Raw genomic sequence first — 18,704 nt, forward strand, 5'->3', positions numbered from 1 at the left:
TAGATGAGAATGTTTAGGGAGGGGGAGGGGTCAAGTAAAGAAGAAAGAGAATGAATGAGTTTTAACTTGTAGAAACATTTGCTGACTACCGTACTGATTTGCTGGTGAAATGAAAGGTTATGATCCAGTATGACTCCAACTTATATTTGAATCAACCATTTTTCCTCCTTTTTGGGAGGGAAAAATGTGGGTCTCAACTTATATTTCGATCAACTTATATTCGAGTATATACAGTAATTTGTCACTGAAAGTTGTTATTTGGAAGCTGTTAACTCTTTCAGCTATCATTCCAAAGTCCACAAAGAGTCTTTTTTTATTTTTTTAATTACAGTGGCACTAAAAGATATTGTCAATCATTGGAAGGATAATAGTGGAGTACATATTAATCTATGGTGGCAATGGGTATTTAGAAAATATGAGAAGATATTAGAGGAAAGGGGCTTATTGGTACCTAAACGTAAAAGCAGGTAGAAGTTGTTGGTCTTTATATGTTGATTGAGACTAAAGAGGTTTTATGGCTTTCATTTTGTAATTGTTATGTTTTGTAAATTTTATTCAGTTGTTTTCGTAGTTTGGCTTTTAGATTAAATAATAAAAATATTTAAACAAAAAAACCCCAAAGAGTGTGCAATCAGTTCTGGTTTGTATTTTTAATCTATTTTTGGCCAGGTAGTCTTCCTTTGGATTTGCAGCTCCATTCTACCTTCAGTACATAAAGTTTTAAATAAACGTAAATGTAAACATAAACATTCACAACTACCTGGAAACTTGACCCCTATTTTCTATCTGTGTCAATTTAATTTTTTAGTTATTGTAGCAGAACAGAAAGGGCTAACAGAATGCTACGAATGATAAAGAAGGGGATCACGAATAGATCAGAGAAGGTTATCATGCCGCTGTACCAGGCCATGGTGCGCCCTCACCTGGAGTACTGCGTCCAGCACTGGTCGCCGTACATAAAGAAGGACACGGTATTACTCGAAAGGGTCCAGAAAAGAGCGACTAAGATGGTTAAGGGGTTGAAGGAGCTGCCGTACAGCGAAAGATTAGAGAAACTGGGTCTCTTCTCCCTCGAACAGAGGAGATTGAGAGGGGACATGATCGAAACATTCAAGGTACTGAAGGGGATAGACTTAGTAGATAAGGACAGGTTGTTCACCCTCTCCAAGGTAGGGAGAACGAGAGGGCACTCTTTAAAGTTGAAAGGGGATAGATTCCGTACGAGCGTAAGAAAGTTCTTCTTCACCCAGAGAGGTAGAAAACTGGAATGCTCTTCCAGAGTCTGTCAAAGGGGAAAACACCCTCCGCGGATTCAAGACAAAGTTAGACAAGTTCTTGCTGAACAAGGCCGTTTGTTGGTAGGGCTAGTCTCAGCTAGGGCGCTGGTCTTTGACCAAAGGGCTGCCGCGTGAGCAGACTGCTGGGAATGATGGACTACTGGTCTGACCCAGAAGCGGCAAGTCTTATGTTCTTAACCAGGGCCCCCTCCAGAGCCCTGTAGTAATGTGCCCTAAGCTAAACCACTCTATCACAGTTGCACAATGATTGGGACTCCCTAGCAAACAGAATATTGCCCCAGAGGTAGAACCCAGATTTTTACATAGTAGCACACTGCACTCTTGCTGAACCTCCAAGCTGGGACAGCAGATCTGATCACGATCTTTTGTCTCACTGGAGCAAAACCATTAGGAAAGATGTTTCAATACTAACTTTATAATACATGATTTTAATTGGCAATGATTCCTCTATATCTTTGGCCAACAGAAGTTACTAGAATTGCCTAACGTTAGCAAATCTGGCATGTTTGATATATTCACCTCAATTTATTTATTTATTTTTCCAATTTTTTATACCGTTCTCCCAAGGGGAGGTTTACATTAATTTATTCAGGTACTCATGCATTTTTCCGTCTGTTCCGGCATGCTAGTTTTGAATATTCTAGTCTGACAATTATTTTTCAGAAAAATAAATATTTTGTCAGAAAACTATTAATTGTGGTATTTTTTCATTTCTACTCACCAACAGGTTTGCTGACATCAGCACTAAAGAGCCAATCGGCTGCTTTCCTGGCATCAGGGCCAACTAGATAGAATTTCCCAAAGTAGGACATGTTGAAAACAGCAACTGTATTTCGGCACGTTAAGCATTCTTTCTGGATCTATGGAAGTGGGGGGGAAAGGAGAGAGACCACCAGCTGTGGATCTGACACAGAAATCACAAGAGAAAGTCCTGACCAAAAAAAAAAAGAAAAATCCCAGGAGCTGACTTATCTAGACGTTTGTCATAAAAATATTCAAATGAATTTTCCCCACATAAGCACTTTTTATAACACAGAGCACTAATCATTTCAGACTTCTGCTCGTTAGAGTAACAATGCCGCTCTCAGATGCCTAGGCCCTGCTGTCAACTCAGCTGCCACTATCTTCTTCCAGTCATCATCGCCCACCTTCATTCTCTACCTTCACATGGCTTATCCACTGACTGCTCAGAGGATCTTGTTGCTTTTCTTGGAAACTGAGAGTAGCTGGAGTGAAAATAACCACCAGGCACTTGCCTTTTCCTATATACCCCCAAACTGACAGAGGTGCAGGTGTGTCAAAGCTTTGCTTCTGACACTAACGATAAAAAGTCTCTGACAATTTCCAATGGGGAAAAGGATGGGCCAGTACTGGAAGAAAATTCTGTGCTAGTACCAAAATTCTTAATATATCAAAGTGAAGCAGGCATGAAGAAGCATACTTTAGAAAATTGGCTGCAGATTAAAAACATTTACAGAGGGTAATAACTGTAAAAAAAAAAAAAAAAAAAAAAAAGTCCACAACAAGGGGCACCTGAAGTGAAAGAGCCATTCATCTGGCCTGAATAGATGGAATCCAGGGAAGTCCTAGAACTGGCCCACTTTTATTGGTCACCATTTTTCCTATGTATTACTTGCATGACAGCACAATATAAGGAATGAAACCACAACTGCAACAAAGTGCTAACCCCTAAGAAAAGTAAAAAGTAATTGAATGAAAAAGGTGAGTTTAAGAACACTTCCCTTACTCAGAACAGGTAGAAATGTTTATATTTTCAGGCCTCCCACATTTTCTCACTCAGGATAATGTCTCCAAATGGATTAATTTTACACATGTAAGCAAACAAAGTAGAACACTAAAATGTCCAAACGTACAGTGGAACCTTGGTTTACGAGCATATTTCAATCCAGAAGTATGCTCGTAAACCAAATTGTTCGTATATCAAAGCGAGTTTCCCCATAGTAATGAATGGAAACTCGCTTGATATATTCCCCACCTTGAGGACCTCGGCGCTGTTCCGTTCCCCCCCCCCCCCCCCAAGGCCACAGGTGCTGCTCCATACCCCTTCCCCCACTATCTAGCATCCCCCTCTGCGATCCGGCACCTCGCCCCTCGCTCACATCGCCCCCTCCACCGCGATCCTACATCCCCTGCCGAGCACCCAAACATGCTAAAGTGGAAGTCACTCGCCCATTATTGCATTCTTGTTTAGCACGGACCCATATATTAACCAAATGTAAAATATAAGGATTACTAGTCTCCCTCTCCCACTGTTGAAAAGACCGAGAAGACCATAGCCTGGCTGCCAGACTTCCCGGGGTAACCATACAGCACTCCAACCTAACACCCCACTTGTGAACCCCCACCTCCCACTCCAGTAACATCCGCAGTTGTGCCGCCTGATAGTACCACTGAAGATTCGGAACTCCCTTTCCCCCTCTCGCTCTCTCTGCCCACAACACCTGCTGGGAAAGTCTGGGGGCTCTATTTTGCCAAATGAATTTCCGAAATTCAGCTTGTAACATCTTAAACATCCGGCAAAGGTTTTAAACAAAAATAACAACCGGGGTACAATATTCATCTGAAAAGCAGCAATCCTACCACTACCCCCAACACAAAAACCAGAGCCCCTGCCAGCGTTGACGATCCAATCTGATCTGACAAAGAATCAGTCCATAATTAGTTTCATAGAGGTCAGACATATCACGAGTCAAATAAATCCCCAGATATCGAAGTCTCCTAGTCATCCATTTAAAGGGAAACTGTCATTGAAGCGCTAAAACTCAAACTTCCCCCAGAGTAAGGTCCATCAACTCAGTTTTATCTAAATTGATCTGAAAGCCAGACGCTTTCCCATAGTCCTCAAAAATACCAAGCCAAAGGGGTATAGTGCGTTCCGGATTCGTCAAATACAAAAGAATGTCATCAGCAAATAATGCGATACAGTGATCCATTCCATATCCCCTACCCGAATCCCATTCAAAAGGGGATGATTCCAATTCACAGCCGCCAGGGGTTCTATATACAGTGCAAAGAGTAGTGGGGATAACGGGCAGCCCTGTCTAGTGCCCCGAGCGATGGGAAAAAATTCTGTATAGGTTTGATTAATTCTGAGACAGGCTCTAGGAGCAGTATATAAAGCTCGGACCCACTCACCGAACAACCCATCAATCCCCATTTTCCACATCACCGCCCATAGAAAGTCCACGAAACCCGGTCAAATGCCTTCTCAGCATCTACTGCCATTACCGCTGCAGGGTCCCCTCCCTGCTGCACCTTCCACAACAAATGCAGGGTACGCCTAATATTATCTCCACTTGTCTTCTTTGGATAAACCCTGACTAATCCTGATGGATCACGGTAGGGAGCAACCTACCCAGCCGTAAAGCCAGAACTTTTGCATCTACGTTCAACAAGGAGATAGATCGATACGACCCACAAAGTGTTGGATCTCTACCTGGTTTCAATAAAACTGTTATCCCCGCGTCTCCCATAGACCCAGGCAATAAGCCCCCTTGCTGGACCCCATTTATCAAGCGCACTAGCAAAGGTCCTACCTGATCTCCGAATTTCTTATAGAAACTATTCGTGCACCCATCCAATCCAGGTGATTTCCCCGACTTAGCTCCCCTAATGACCTCCAAAACCTCCTGCAACGTCACTGGCTCATCTAGCCATTCTTGATCAGCAGCTGATAAGACCAGCAACTCCACCCGTTCCAAAAAGCTCTCCACCTCCCCTGCTGTTCCCTCCCCTCCAGAACCATATAGTCGGCGATAGAATTCCAGAAAGGATTGTCCAATGTCCCTATCTGTAACCTGTACAGTCCCATTCCTGTCCTTAATAACCGCAATAGTAGCTCGAGCTTGTTTTAGTTTAATATATCGAGCTAATTGAGCACTGCATTTGTTGCTATGTTCGTAAAGACAGGACTGGAAGCACTCCCTTATATAATTGTAATCTTCCATCTGGAGCTGCAGCAAGTCTCCCCGAATTTGACGCAATTGTGTCAACGTCCGAGGATCTGGACAGTGCTTATGTGCCAATTCCACCGCAATCAATCTTTCACGTAAGCCCAGGTGCACTCGAGCTCTGTTCCTTTGAAAGTGAGCACCCCATTTAATAAACACTCCCCTCAGTACTGCTTTAAGCGCATCCCATAAAATTCCATCGGACACCTCACCCGTATCGTTAACCTGCAAATAGGTAGTGTTGGTATTAAAAACCTCTGTCACAACCTCAGGTGAGTGAAGCAGTGAGTCATTCAGTCTCCAGTACCGGATACCCCCCTCTGGCAATATACCCATACAGTCCACTGAAACCGGGGCATGATCAGAAACTTGGATCCCACCAATCACAGCCTCCCTTACTGCGCTCCATTGGTTCCGAGAAACCCAAATCCCATCGATTCGTGTATATGTATTCTGAGCATGGGAATAATAAGTATATTTACGCTGAGTCCCATGAAGAAGACGACAACAGTCTACCAACCCCAGAGTGTGCATAAATGCTCTATGAGACCCCCTACCTCCCTTTGAGTGATCCACCCTCCCATCTGGAAACACATTGAAGTCCCCCCCTCCAAACCATTACCCCCTGGAGAAAAAGCAATAAATCATCCTTCAAGCCTTGATAGAACCTCCCCTGGTCCACATGGGGCCATAGACATTTAGAACAGTAATCCGTTGCCCCTGCAAGGACCCTATCAAAGCTAAGCATCTCCCCTGTACATCCCTATAGACCTGATCAATGACCAAACCCAGTCCTTTTCTCACCAAAATTGCAATCACACCCTTTTTCTTGTTGGGGCATGGGCACTGATGCGTCCAAACCTGGTCATAGGCCGGATGCTGCAGTAACCCAGCTTCCCTGGGTCTCAAATGAATCTCCTGCAACATGCATATGTCCCAACCCATTCTCTTCAATTCTCTATAAACAATTCTTCTTTTCCCTGGGCTATTCAACCCATTAACATTCCATGACCCGATCCTGAGTATCTTCCTGACCTTTCGACTCCCTTTATTTCCTCCCCTCAAATTCTGAAATTTCCCCCCTCCCCCCAACACTTGCCGATCCAGTATTTTCCAGACCAGCTAATGAGAAAAGATGAAGTCTCTCCCAAAAGGCACCTGACTCCGTATTCTCCCCACTATACTACTGAACCCCTGAACAAATCTAGAACTCCCAAACTAAAAATCCCCAATCACTATGCCCACAAACCCTCCAACAGCACACCAAACACCCCAGTGCCTACAAAAAGTCCCGTAAAAAACCCAAAGGTAGTGTGCTGAAACACCCCATGCAGCTCCCCCTAGCCACCCCAACTCACTAGGCAGAAACACCCATTCCAGCAAGCGCCCCCCACACATCCTCATGTCCAACCCACACACATTCCCCCAGACAGTCCACTCCACCCAAGTAGTTATACAAAGTCATTAGATCACAAGAGGTGGATAGAAACTGCACTACCCCGCACTCAAAAGATCCACTATTGGGTCCCCCGGAATCTTCCAGTTTCATTTCTCAGTCAGGTTCGATTTTTTAGTGGTGCAAGTGGCCGTGCGCCAAGTCTCCTCAGATCTGCCTCCCTTCGTCAAGGTCCCCTCCGCTGGCCCCACCGGCAGATTGTTGCATCCCAGATCTTTCAATGCCAGGCAGGCATACTACTGTATCCACCCTCCGGGACTTGCCATTCACTGTCATCCACACTCCAAACGGGAACAGCCATCTATATCGGTGTCCCTCCGCTCGCAACACCTGTGTCACTTCACGGAAAGCTCGACGTTTTTGTAGGGTGGATAAAGCCAAATCCTGAAAGACCCCTGTTATACCACACCATTAAAATTGTGGCCGTCGCCTGGTAGCTTGTAATATTTTTTCCTTCACCAAGTAGTCCCCAAAGCACACAATAATGTCCTTAGGTGTTCCGGGTCTACCTGCACCCAGACCACGATGTGCCCGCAGTAGAATTATATTTCTAGCGTCGATCCGTTCCTCATGTCCCAGCAATTGGCTACAAAAGTCCTGCACCACCGATTTACAATCCTTGTGCCGCTCATCTTCCGGTATGCCCTTGAACCGTAAATTGCAGCGTCGAGATCTATTTTCAAGATCTTCGATTTGCGCTTGCAGGGCAGCCAGCTTGTTCACCTGCTGTGTCAGTGCAGTCTTATTTTCCGTTACCGACAACTCTAATCGGGTGACAAGCTGTTCCGATGCCTCTACTCTGCCTCCCAAGTCCCCGACCTCGGCCCGAAGTTCTGCCATTGCTGTTTTTACATCCTCTCGGACACCCTGCATTTCAACTTTCAGGTCGTGAAACCAGGTCTCCAATTTCTGGTTCAGGGCCAAAGCGCCATCTCCAGACAGGGCCAAGCTCGGGGATTGCTGTTGAGGGCTCAGTAACTCCGCCATCTTTGTTTTCACTGCTGGGGACGCCGGTGATTTCACAGACCGTTTTCCACTCATAGAGTCACTAAATCTGAATTTCTCCAGCTTCCTTTGACTCGCCATGCACTCGCTCCGCCGTGACTCCTGCACTCGGGAGTTAAACCACAGTCGGGAAGCTATGTATGCTCGTGTAAATATAAGCCCTGCCGGAGCTCAAATTTTATCCTGCCATTCGGTCTAGTGACATCACTTCCTTTCAACCTGGAGATTATTTTAATAGTTTAGATTCATTTCTAATGCTCATCTTAATAACTGATTTGTTCCAAAGTCAATCATCTCCTTCTGGAGCCTCTCCTACTTGCTTAACTAGCACTGAATAGAGAATGACATGGGGAAATAATTTGTCCTTATTCCCGTAGATAACTGTGGGAAACCATCCCTGTGTCGTTCTTTAAAGAGAGAGGGAAGAATCAGACTGTGAATGGGCAGGCCACTGACCCTCAAGTCTTGCATTGAAGAATGCTGGTGTAGAAGGACTGAGGCTGGGATAGACACTAAAGAATGACATGGGATTGTTTCCCGCGGTTATCCGTGGGGATGGGGGTCAAATGCTGTCCACATGTCATTCTCTAGAATATTGACCCCACTATGTTTAGTGACTTACCATGATTTCTAACAAGACAGATACAGCAAAATTAAAAGTATGTGAATAAATATAGAGCACAGAAAGCAAGCATGAGAAAAAGACAGAACCTCGGTTGGCCATAAAAAATTCCCTCTCGCCTCCTCCTCTCACCTCTCCTTCTATCCCTCCACCCCTATGCACCACATAAGGAGCTGTTTCTATGTTTCTATTCAAAAGGGCCTGGGATAGGCACATGGAATCTCTTAGAGAGAGAAAGAGATAATGGTTAATGCGGATGGGCAGCTCTATGACCTCACAATGCAGGTTCAAAGAGCCTTAGTCTATAGGAAGAGGCGATGCAAATGTTAAGAGCCTTAGCCAATAGAGAGAGGAGGAGACAGTGGATGCTGCAGATGGGTAGGCCAAATCCTTTATCTGCCATCATGTTTCTATGTTTCAAGATGACGAATGCAGCTCCTAAAGGAGCTAAGGCGATCAGAACTCAGATTGACTGCTTGGGCTTTTCCCATCCCCTAAGATGTACAGAACATAAAACATTCTTAAATTCAAAATTTGAATCATGAGCCATCAAACTGCCAACAAAAAGTCACAAGACAAAATACACAAATCCATCAATCATAGACAGCTCCGCCCTTTCCCAGGCTTACCACATTATGATGTGGAGGAAAATCGAAGGTGTACTCTTTCCCCAACAACTGGTTATATGTATAACCTTCATGTACTCTGTGGCCATAAGCACCATAGTAATCATAGTCCAGAACCTGAGATCAAGAAGAAATGGATTAAAATAAGTGTGCGTGTAGGACAGGAACAATATGCAGGTAAAGGCTCAGGAGGACATGCTGCAGATATTTTTGGATTTATTAATGTAGGGTCTACATGCTATGCCATCTCTTATTGTGCTGTTTGGAATAATTTCTGGACTTGTTATGCTACAGTGAGCTGAGAGTACTACTGTGAAAGAAAGCCTTGTGCTTGGTTTAAAACTGCTGTCCTAGTAGAAATGCAGGTATCTGGAGATCCTCAGCTATGGTAACTAGGGGCTCGTTTTACGAAGGTGCGCTAGTGTTTGTTAGCGCAAGCACCGGATTAGCGCGCGCTAGCCGAAAAACTACCGCCTGCTCAAGAGGAGGCGGTAGCGGCTAGCATGCGCTATTCCGTGCGTTAAGGCCCTCGCGCACCTTCGTTAAAGGAGCCCTAAGAAAACTAAGTAGTAAGTATGCTACCACCAAGAATGCCTGAAATTTTAAATAGATTTTCTTGATAGCATCTGTCTCTGATCTTCTGGCTCTGCTGTGCACCTGACTGAACAATAAAGGATGGCCTGATTTGCCCATTTGGTATCGGTGAACTCTGCTACAACCAATCAGGGTAATCACTTCCAAAATCTAAACTCTCACATACAAGACTGGCAAGGTCAGAAATATGTTTTCAAAAGAATACATGAACAAAGGCTTTTGCTTATTCAGCCACCCCACTACCCCCTCCTTTTTTTTTTTTTTTTTAATCAAGCCGAGCAGCACGAGCTAAATTCTGAGCCACCCATAAGAATAGAATGGGCAGTTTAGTATTTAGCTTGTGCTGCTTGGCAGCGCAGCTTGATAAAAGAGGGGTGTAAATGTTTGCTATTAGAATACTGTCTGAAATTTGTACTCTTGCCTATTCTCTTTGCATACCATCTGTGCAAGTTTGATGAGTTTAAACCGCTGGAGTTGAGGTTTCATAAATCTGTGTTTTTCAACCTTTTTACACCTACGGACCAGCAGAAATAAAATAATTATTCTGTGGACCGGCATCGGTCCGTGGACTGGCAGTTGAAGAACACTAGGCTAAGTCGTGGGCCGGACCCCGCCCATCTCTACCCAATCTCCACCCCAGACCCCGCCCCCCTAATAGTACTAATTGCACCTTGCACGTCCCGTGCCTCATCTGAAAGACTTCCCTCCGATGTTGCAACGTCAGAGAGAAGGCTTCCGATTCAGGCACAGGATGCCTGTAGGAGCCACGGCCTGTGGCTTTGTGCACTGAATCAGTTAGGAAGAGGGAGCTGGCTCGAAGATAACGCCGTATCGATCGCCCATGGACCGGCGGTCGTGGGCCTGATGCACGTGCTGGCCCTGTGGACCGGCAGGAAATTTCTGTGGACCGGCACTGGTTCACGGACCGGTGGTTGAAGAACACTGTCATAAATAATCTTGTCTGAAGTCTTGGAGTTATGCCAGCTATCTGTAATGGGCTGAAGACTAGCATTCCTTTCACATCCATGAGAAACCCATCTCCAAAGATTACGCAAGGCTATGGTTCATTTATCTCAAGATATTGGGATTAGATAGGGATTTTTTCCATTGGATTCTATAAATAACGCCCAAATTTGAATGGCCAGAATTGTGCATGATCCTGAGATCCCCATTCAAACAAATTAGTTAATGAGCCATTAATCAATAATTGGCTGTTAACAATCATTTATTTATTTTGATTTATATCTCATCCTCCCAGAAAGCTCAGGATGGGTTACATAGTTTCAATAGACAAAGAGTAAGCTACAGCACATAAGACATACATTATTTTCAAAAAGGGATACTATTCAGCCAACAGGAACAGGCCATGTGTCAATAAACAGAAGGCAACCTATCTACAACGCACAAATTTTTCCTGGCACCTACTTTGCGATGCTATTTTCTGAATTCAGCCCTAAATGCCAAGTACAAGTATAACTCAGGGACATATTAGTGCTAGTGATATTTCTTTCTAAGAAATATCTTTTTTAACTAAAGTCAGCTGTTTGCCAGAACTAAAGCTAAAAATAGCATCCCTTATTATGCATGCTGATGTTGTCCTTGTCACAATAAAGCTTTGTGAAACAGAGTTGAAATGAAGGTAGCCCTTTTCTCAGATAACTTGTGTTGGAAATTAGGAATCTCACATCTTGTGTCTTGACAGTATTATTAAGGTCCTCCTGAGCTCCCACAGTATCCATTTAAAACATTGCTCCAATTTGCCAGTCACAGACCTCATTACGACAGGTAGAATTAAACTTATACTAGCAAGACGGAAACAGAAACTGTCTCCTTCAGAGAACAAATTGACAAAGCTGGTATGTTATGTTTCATGGCAATAAAATATTGTGCTATTACAACAAACACTTTCACTGAAATGAAAAGATGTCACAAAAAAGAAGAACTATGGAACTATAGCAGTGCTGCTTTCTTTTTTGTGACATCTTTTCATTTCAGTGAAAGTGTTTGTTGTAATATTATTGAGTTTCACAATTCCGAGTTTTTTCTTGCAATAAAATATTGTGCCACAGAATATTATAGGAGACAACTGGAGGGAACTTCTCTGGTTATAGATTTGCCTGTTACCCACTGCAGGCTTCCATCAGAGATCAGCTTATCCCCAAAGATCTTTGGGCTGCACTTCCATTCAGTAGCTACATGTAACACTGAGAATTAGAGCTAGGCATTCCAGATTTACATTTCTATGAATAAGTGGAGATGAAATTGAAAGTTCCATTTCCCCTTTCTTTAATGAATTATTTTTATATGAAATAATGGAATAAATTTGATGGTAATGGTTCTTATATTCCGCCAACTCCCTGGAAACCAGGTTCAAAGCAGATAACAAAGATTTAGAAAGTATCATAATAAAAAAAAAATAAAGCCTTAAAATAAAAATATCCTCAATAAGTTTTCAATTTCTTACAAAAAAACCAAATAAGAAGTCAATCGCAATTCAGTCAGTAATGAACACCAGACTGCAACTGCCTGATAAGGAAATAAAGGGCGAGATCCTAGCAAGGACTGTTGCAGAACGGGACTTGGGGGTAATCATCAGTGAAGACATGAAGACTGCCAATCAAGTGGAGCGGGCTTCATCTAAGGCTAGGCAGATCATAGGATGTATACGTAGGAGTTTCGTCAGCCGCAAGCCTGAAGTCATTATGCCATTGTATAGATCCATGGTGAGGCCTCATCTGGAATACTGCGTACAATTCTGCAGGCCTCATTACCGCAAGGATGTACTGAGGCTTGAGTCAGTCCAGCGAATGGCCACCCGGATGGTCTCGGGACTCAAGGATCTCCCGTACGAGGAACGGCTGGATAAATTACGGCTATACTCACTCGAGGAACGCAGAGAGAGGGGAGACATGATCGAGACGTTCAAATACCTCACGGGCCGTATCGAGGTAGAAGAAGATATCTTCTTTTTCAAAGGTCCGACGGCGACAAGAGGACATCCATGGAAAATCAGGGGCGGGAAATTGCACGGCGACACCAGGAAATACTTTTTCACCGAAAGAGTGGTTGATCGCTGGAATAGACTTCCACTTCAGGTGATCGAGGCAAGCAGCGTGCCTGATTTTAAGAAGAAATGGGATCGTCACGTGGGATCTCTGCACAGAGATAAATAGGGGAGGGTCATTGGGGTGGGCAGACTAGATGGGCTGCGGCCCTTATCTGCCGTCTTTTTCTATGTTTCTATAATGTTGTAACAGACTTTTTATGCAAGGGTAAATCAAAACATAAAGGCAAAATACATTTAACAGATTTAAACATCCCCCCATTTTTTTTTTTTTTTTACAAAACAGTAGCGTAGTTTTAAGTGCTGGCTGCAGCGGTAACAGCTAAAACCCACGCTATGGTTTTGTAAAACTGGGGTGGGGGTGGGGTGTGTGTAATAGAAGTAACTGTGAACAACCGAACATATCACTTTTCCCACATAGTCCCCATGCAGGATGACACATTTGTTGCATCATTCAACTAGATTCTGCTTTCATTCAGAATCCTATGGGTGTGAGCTAATACTGCCGAAATCGGCGATAAAAAAGCCTAATGTAGCTTCGTGCAAGGGAGGGGGGAGGATAAATTCAATGTTTATTTTTATGAGATTCTTGATGGGATATAAAGAGAGAATATGATGCTTCTCACTACGGAATTCCTTTAGTCATTAAAAATATATAAAAAATACAAGTTTTCAATCAAGATTATTTTTAAGTAAGAGAAAAAGAAAAAGGATACAGATAAAAGGATAACAGTAAATCATAAAAAAATTATAAACAGGACATGTGCCTTGAAATCATTTGACAATTCCCTTATTAATGCTAATTGTCCAATGAGAAAAGTGTATTGCTATATGGAAGAGCTATAAATATGTTTCACCTCCCTCGTCAAATCACAGGCTTCATGGTCTGTAGAGCTGCAGCTTTTGAGAATATGTCTACAACCCTAGTGCTTACTGGAGCTGATCTGTGAGGACTGAACCATCCAGGCCGTTCCCAGCCATGTCTCTCCTGGAATACACAGCCCTGATGGAGAAGCACCTAGGTAGGGGAGAACACAAGCATATTTGGATCCGTTCATGCTCAGTTACAGCAGAGACATCATCAAGTCAAACACTTCAAAACTACTCATTTACCCAATAAAGAAAAAGAACTTTTCAAACTTCCCATAGAGTTTCCCTTTGAAAATCTGAGTTTTAGGGAAATATTTATACTCTTATGCATGCATTTTCACTCTAAAGCAGTGTTTCCCAAGTCAGTCCTTGGTTTCAGGATATCCACAATGAATATGCATGAGATTGATTTGCACACACTGTATGCAAATCTTTTTCATGTATATTCATTGTGAATATCCTGAAAACCTGACTGGCAAAGGACTTGGGGCTAGATGTACTAAACGCTCTGATCGGGTACTGATTTTAGTTTATTGTAAACTACATTAAAGTGTAGTAGGTATTTCCTGTCCTCAATGGGCATAGAGTGTGAATTGTGTGACACTTTCATTTTATAGGACCTTTCCGACACCAGAACTTTTCTGAGCAATTGTGGGGTGATAACTTTTGTGTTGCTGGTTTAATAATGGTGCCATGCACTCAGTACCAACAGATTTACTGATATAAATACTAAAATATAAAAAAATAAACAGCTCTATATTCAAATTACTGTTACATGAAGTAGAAAGAGTGCAAAGGCTGCTCATACTCTCTGGAAATTCAGCACCTCCTAGCACCCTTAGTGGGATTACGCTGCCCTGCTGAATTGCATTTAACTGGCAGAAATGGGAATATGCGGGCTAATACATTTAGTTGACAGGAAAACTGTGCTGTCATTAGTTATCCCTCTCACAGGAAAACAGCAAGCATAGCAAATACCCCTCAGTGGAGTGTTTGGTTAAGGGAGGACCTGACAGGGATGCCCTTATTCAATCAATATGAAGAAGCACGGCTCAGAGTTTACGGGGGAGCATAGGTAGTAATTAACAACAGTGTGGCATGAAAAAGTAGCTGGGAGGGGCGAGAATGGGGAAATTTGGTGGTGGGGAAAATTAAATGTGCATTATTTTTATTAGTTAATTATTGTTAATTATTTTCCATTGCTCAACATGACTTCCTTTTTTAAGGTTTAACACTTAGGCAGTATCCCAGTAGCATTTAAGCCATCCTTGAACAAAAGTAACGCAGATCTTCTTATTCCGAATAACTACTGACCAGTATCAACCCTTCCATTTCTTTCAAAACTACCGTACTCGAGAGAGTGGTATTCAACCAACTTCAAACTCATGTTGAATCAGTTAATGCTTTGCATCCCCGGCAATCTATTTTTTTTTTGTTTAAGACATAGCACAGAGACAGTAGTTCTTGCCTTGGGGCTTCTTATACAAAGCTGCGATAGCAATTCTGCCACAGCAAATGCACTGAAGCCCATTGGAATTGAATGGACTTTGGTGCATTTGCCATGGGAGAATCACTACTGTGGTTTTGTAAAACCCACAAAACACACTGTATGCAGAGAAAATGTTGTCATTTATATTTGTTTTATTTTTAAAAGAGGTCAAGGCAGATGACTTTAAAATATGCAATGTCACTTCAGTAACAACTATAGAAAAATATAGACAGCAGATTATAAATTCTCAAAACTAATTCATTTTGACCACTAAATTGAAAATAAAATGATTTTTCCTACCTTTGTTGTCTGGTGATTTAATTAGTTTCTGGTTAGACTTCCTTCTGACTGTGCATCTAACATTTTTATTTTCTTTCTGCCTCCTGCATGCTTCCTCTCCTCCGAAACTCATTCCCTTCCCCAACCATAAGTCCTCTATGAATCCAAATTTTCTTCCTCTCTCCTCCACCCCTATTGGTAACATGTCTCCCTCTCTCTCCCTCCTCTGTTATGATCTTGCATCTCTCTGTTCTTCCTCAGGGTCTCTGTCTGCACCTCCCATAGTCCAGGGTCTGCCTCCTGTCTTTCCCCTTTGGTCTAGGCCTCTTCCTTTCTTCTGCTTAACTCCCCCCCCTCCATGTTCAGCATTTCTTCTCCTTTCTTCCAGGTCTCTCTTTGCCTCTCACTCCTTATTTCCTCCCTCCCTGGTCCAGAATCTTTCCACCTCTCTGCAGTCTCTTTCTCTCTCTTCCCTCTATACACCCCCAAGTCCAACATCTGCCCCCTCTCTTCTGCCTCCCCTTTGTTTCAGGTTTTTCTCACTTTCTCCTTTTTCTACCTACAATGTAACTGTACCCATCCATTCCCTCTCTCCTCACTGTCAAGTCCGTCTTGTTAATGTCTTTAATGTTCACTATATATTATTTAAATTACTTAATAACTCTTCAATTGTTCCTACTCCTATCTGTCATTTTTAATTCTAATGTAAACCGGCCAGATATTTGCTTGATGGTCGGTATATTAAAATCTAATAAACTTGAAACTTGAAACTTCTGCTAAAATTTTGAGTCCTCCCACTTTTGTTCCAGGTCTTTCTGTCTCTCTCACTCTCTTTGTCTTCCCCCTCTCCAGGGCCTGGAATCTCTCTCTCGCCTTGGTTGAGGGTGTTTCCCCTCTCTACCCCCTCTAGTCCAGCATCTTCCTTGTCTTCTGATTCAAGTCTGCTTTCCCGCCCCTCCTCAAGGTCCTTTTCCGTCTCCCCCCTCTCCCAAGATAAATACCAATACAGTGTGGAAAGCAGGTAGATACTATTACATGAGTCAAAGTAGATGTGAAATGGTAATATACAGAATGAGGAAGTGTAGGGGAAAAGAGTACATGTAAAGGCTGTCAGAGAATCCACAGAGGAAACATGCCATCCCTGGTAGAATTAATTAATCAATGTGGATGGACCCTCTTGTCTTTTTAAGCTGCATTATACAACCCATGTATCACTCCTCACATGAGACCTTGAGCAACATTCCAGCAGAAAGTCAGATTAAAGACTAACAAAAATGATAAATACATGGTACAGACCAATTTTCTAGCTATGAGCAGGAAAAAACAGGAAGGTAGCTGAGTGATAGAGGGGACAGAAAGATAAGAAAACCAGAACTAAAGGAAGTCAGAGACATGAGGCGATAGGGACTATGTTTACTGTTATATTTATATTTTTATATTTATATTTTTATGGTATGAATGTATTTTGCTGCTTGTTCAGTTTCTTATGGTGTAAACCGCCTAGAACTTTTGGTAATGGCGGTATAAAAGAATAAATTTATTATTATTATTATTTTGTTTTGATCTACATATCACCATTTGATGAGGAAGGTTTGAAAGTTCCTAGTCCCCACCCCCCAGATCCAGTGTGTCTATGGCAATCCCGCTGGGGGCCTCGCAACAGGTGGGGGGCCTTACCTCCGCTGCTTCCCACACCCAGCAAGAGAGGTCATCTTCTGTGCTGTGGCCGCCGCTTGTCGAGGACCAACCTTTAAAGGTAATTATGGCAGCCTGCGGAGGATAGCTTGTGCTGTAGCAAACCTAGCAAGCTGCCGGCGGTCTCTGCAGCACGTTCCCTCTGCCGCGGTCCTGCCCCTTCTCTGATGTCAGGGGCGGGTCCACGGTAGAGGGAACGTGCTACAGAGGCCGCTGGCAGTCTGCTAGGTTCACTACAGTACCAGCGATCCTCTGCAGGCTGCTGGAATTACTTTTAAAGGTGAGACCAGGGGGAAACATGTAGGCCTTCGGTGAATCGGACAGTGCTGGCGCTGTACCATGTAGGCAAGTCAGCTGTACAGACTCCGAAGCAAAATGCCGACATGGAACTTTTTTCAAAATGTTACTTACTCCTGAGGGGGAAGTGTGTCATTAGAGGAAGGCAGCCAGGCGCTCATCTAAATTAGCCGGGTGGAGCTCCCGGCTAAAAGATGCTAGGGAGAACACTGAACTATCCCAGTTCCCAGCAAAACTGAGTGCTGCTTCAAACCCTCCACCCCTCTTTGTTTATGTCAGCAGCTTCCCGCTCTTTTCCCCTTCTTCATCTGTTTACTCGCGGCACCAGCAGTGGGAGGCTTGGAGGCTTGTGACCGGCGTTGCCCGGCAACTGACTGAATTAAAAAACCTACAGCAGTAACATCCCCCTTCCAGGTGGGAAGCAAACACAGTAACAAAAGTGAGAGGGATAAGGAGGGAATGTTGTTCTGCACTACCTAAAAGCAAGTGAGAAATCAATCCAAAAATACAAAGATTGACAAGCATGGAGAAAGAAAACAAGAAAACACACTCATAATATAGACACAGAAATACAAGCACAAAACCAGTAGCTTGAATCTGTGGAAAACTGTTGAGGGAGGAGGGAAGAGTCTTCATGTCTCATCACACCCTTCCTCTTTAATTGAGCTTTCCTCAGTATATGTATGTAGGTACCATATATTTTATATTTATGCCCTACAGTTTCCTGGTACGGTATTTTAACCAAAAAGATATTTCTCCTTTCATTTTTTTAATGACCAGCCTTATTTTAAAATGTTTTTAATAGCACTCCACATAAAGCTCCATATACAAAATACCAAAGCACAACAGATAGATAGAGAAAGACAGACAGACAGAGAGAGAGAGACAGACAGACAGAGACAAACACACACTACCCCACTACCTTCACTGGGGCAAACCTCAGGTCACGCCCTTTCCTGACCACGCCCCTCACCACACAGACTTAAATGGCTATATCCTTTTAAATATCATCACCCATAGGGCGAACAGAATGCTAGGAATGATTAAGAAGGGGATCATGAACAGATCGGAGAAGGTTATCATGCCGCTGTACCGGGCCATGGTGTACCCTCACCTGAAGTACTGCGTCCAGCACTGGTTGCCATACATGAAGAAGGACACGGTACTACTTGAAAGGGCCCAGGGAAGAGCAACTAAAATGGTTAAGGGGCTGGAGGAGTTGACTACAGTGAGAGATTGGAGAAACTGGGCCTCTTCTCCCTTGAAAAGAGGAGACCGAGAGGGGACATGTGAGTAGTGAGGAGTGTGTGGCGCAGTGGTTGGATCTACAGCTTCAGCACCCTGGGGTTGTGGGTTCAAACCCCGCGCTGCTCCTTGTGACCCTGGGCAAGTCACTTAATCCTCCATAGCCCCAGGTACGTTAGATAGATTGTGAGCC

At 43.4% G+C, this 18,704-nt stretch overlaps 1 protein-coding gene across 3 annotated transcripts in view; it reads right to left on the bottom strand.

Moving 5' to 3' along the window:
• SARDH (sarcosine dehydrogenase) overlaps positions 1 to 18,704 on the bottom strand; it is a 117,964-nt gene that overhangs the window by 36,544 nt on the left and 62,716 nt on the right. For all 3 annotated transcript variants that reach the window (XM_033962032.1, XM_033962031.1, XM_033962030.1), the window contains 3 exons: positions 13,571 to 13,654; positions 8,982 to 9,095; positions 2,020 to 2,158 (listed from right to left, as the gene is read on the bottom strand). In XM_033962032.1, the coding sequence (XP_033817923.1) occupies positions 2,020 to 2,158; positions 8,982 to 9,095; positions 13,571 to 13,654 (337 nt within the window). The remainder of the gene's footprint in view (positions 1 to 2,019; positions 2,159 to 8,981; positions 9,096 to 13,570; positions 13,655 to 18,704) is intronic.

This window comes from Geotrypetes seraphini, chromosome 10, assembly GCF_902459505.1.
Source record: "Geotrypetes seraphini chromosome 10, aGeoSer1.1, whole genome shotgun sequence".
Taxonomy (NCBI): domain Eukaryota; kingdom Metazoa; phylum Chordata; class Amphibia; order Gymnophiona; family Dermophiidae; genus Geotrypetes; species Geotrypetes seraphini.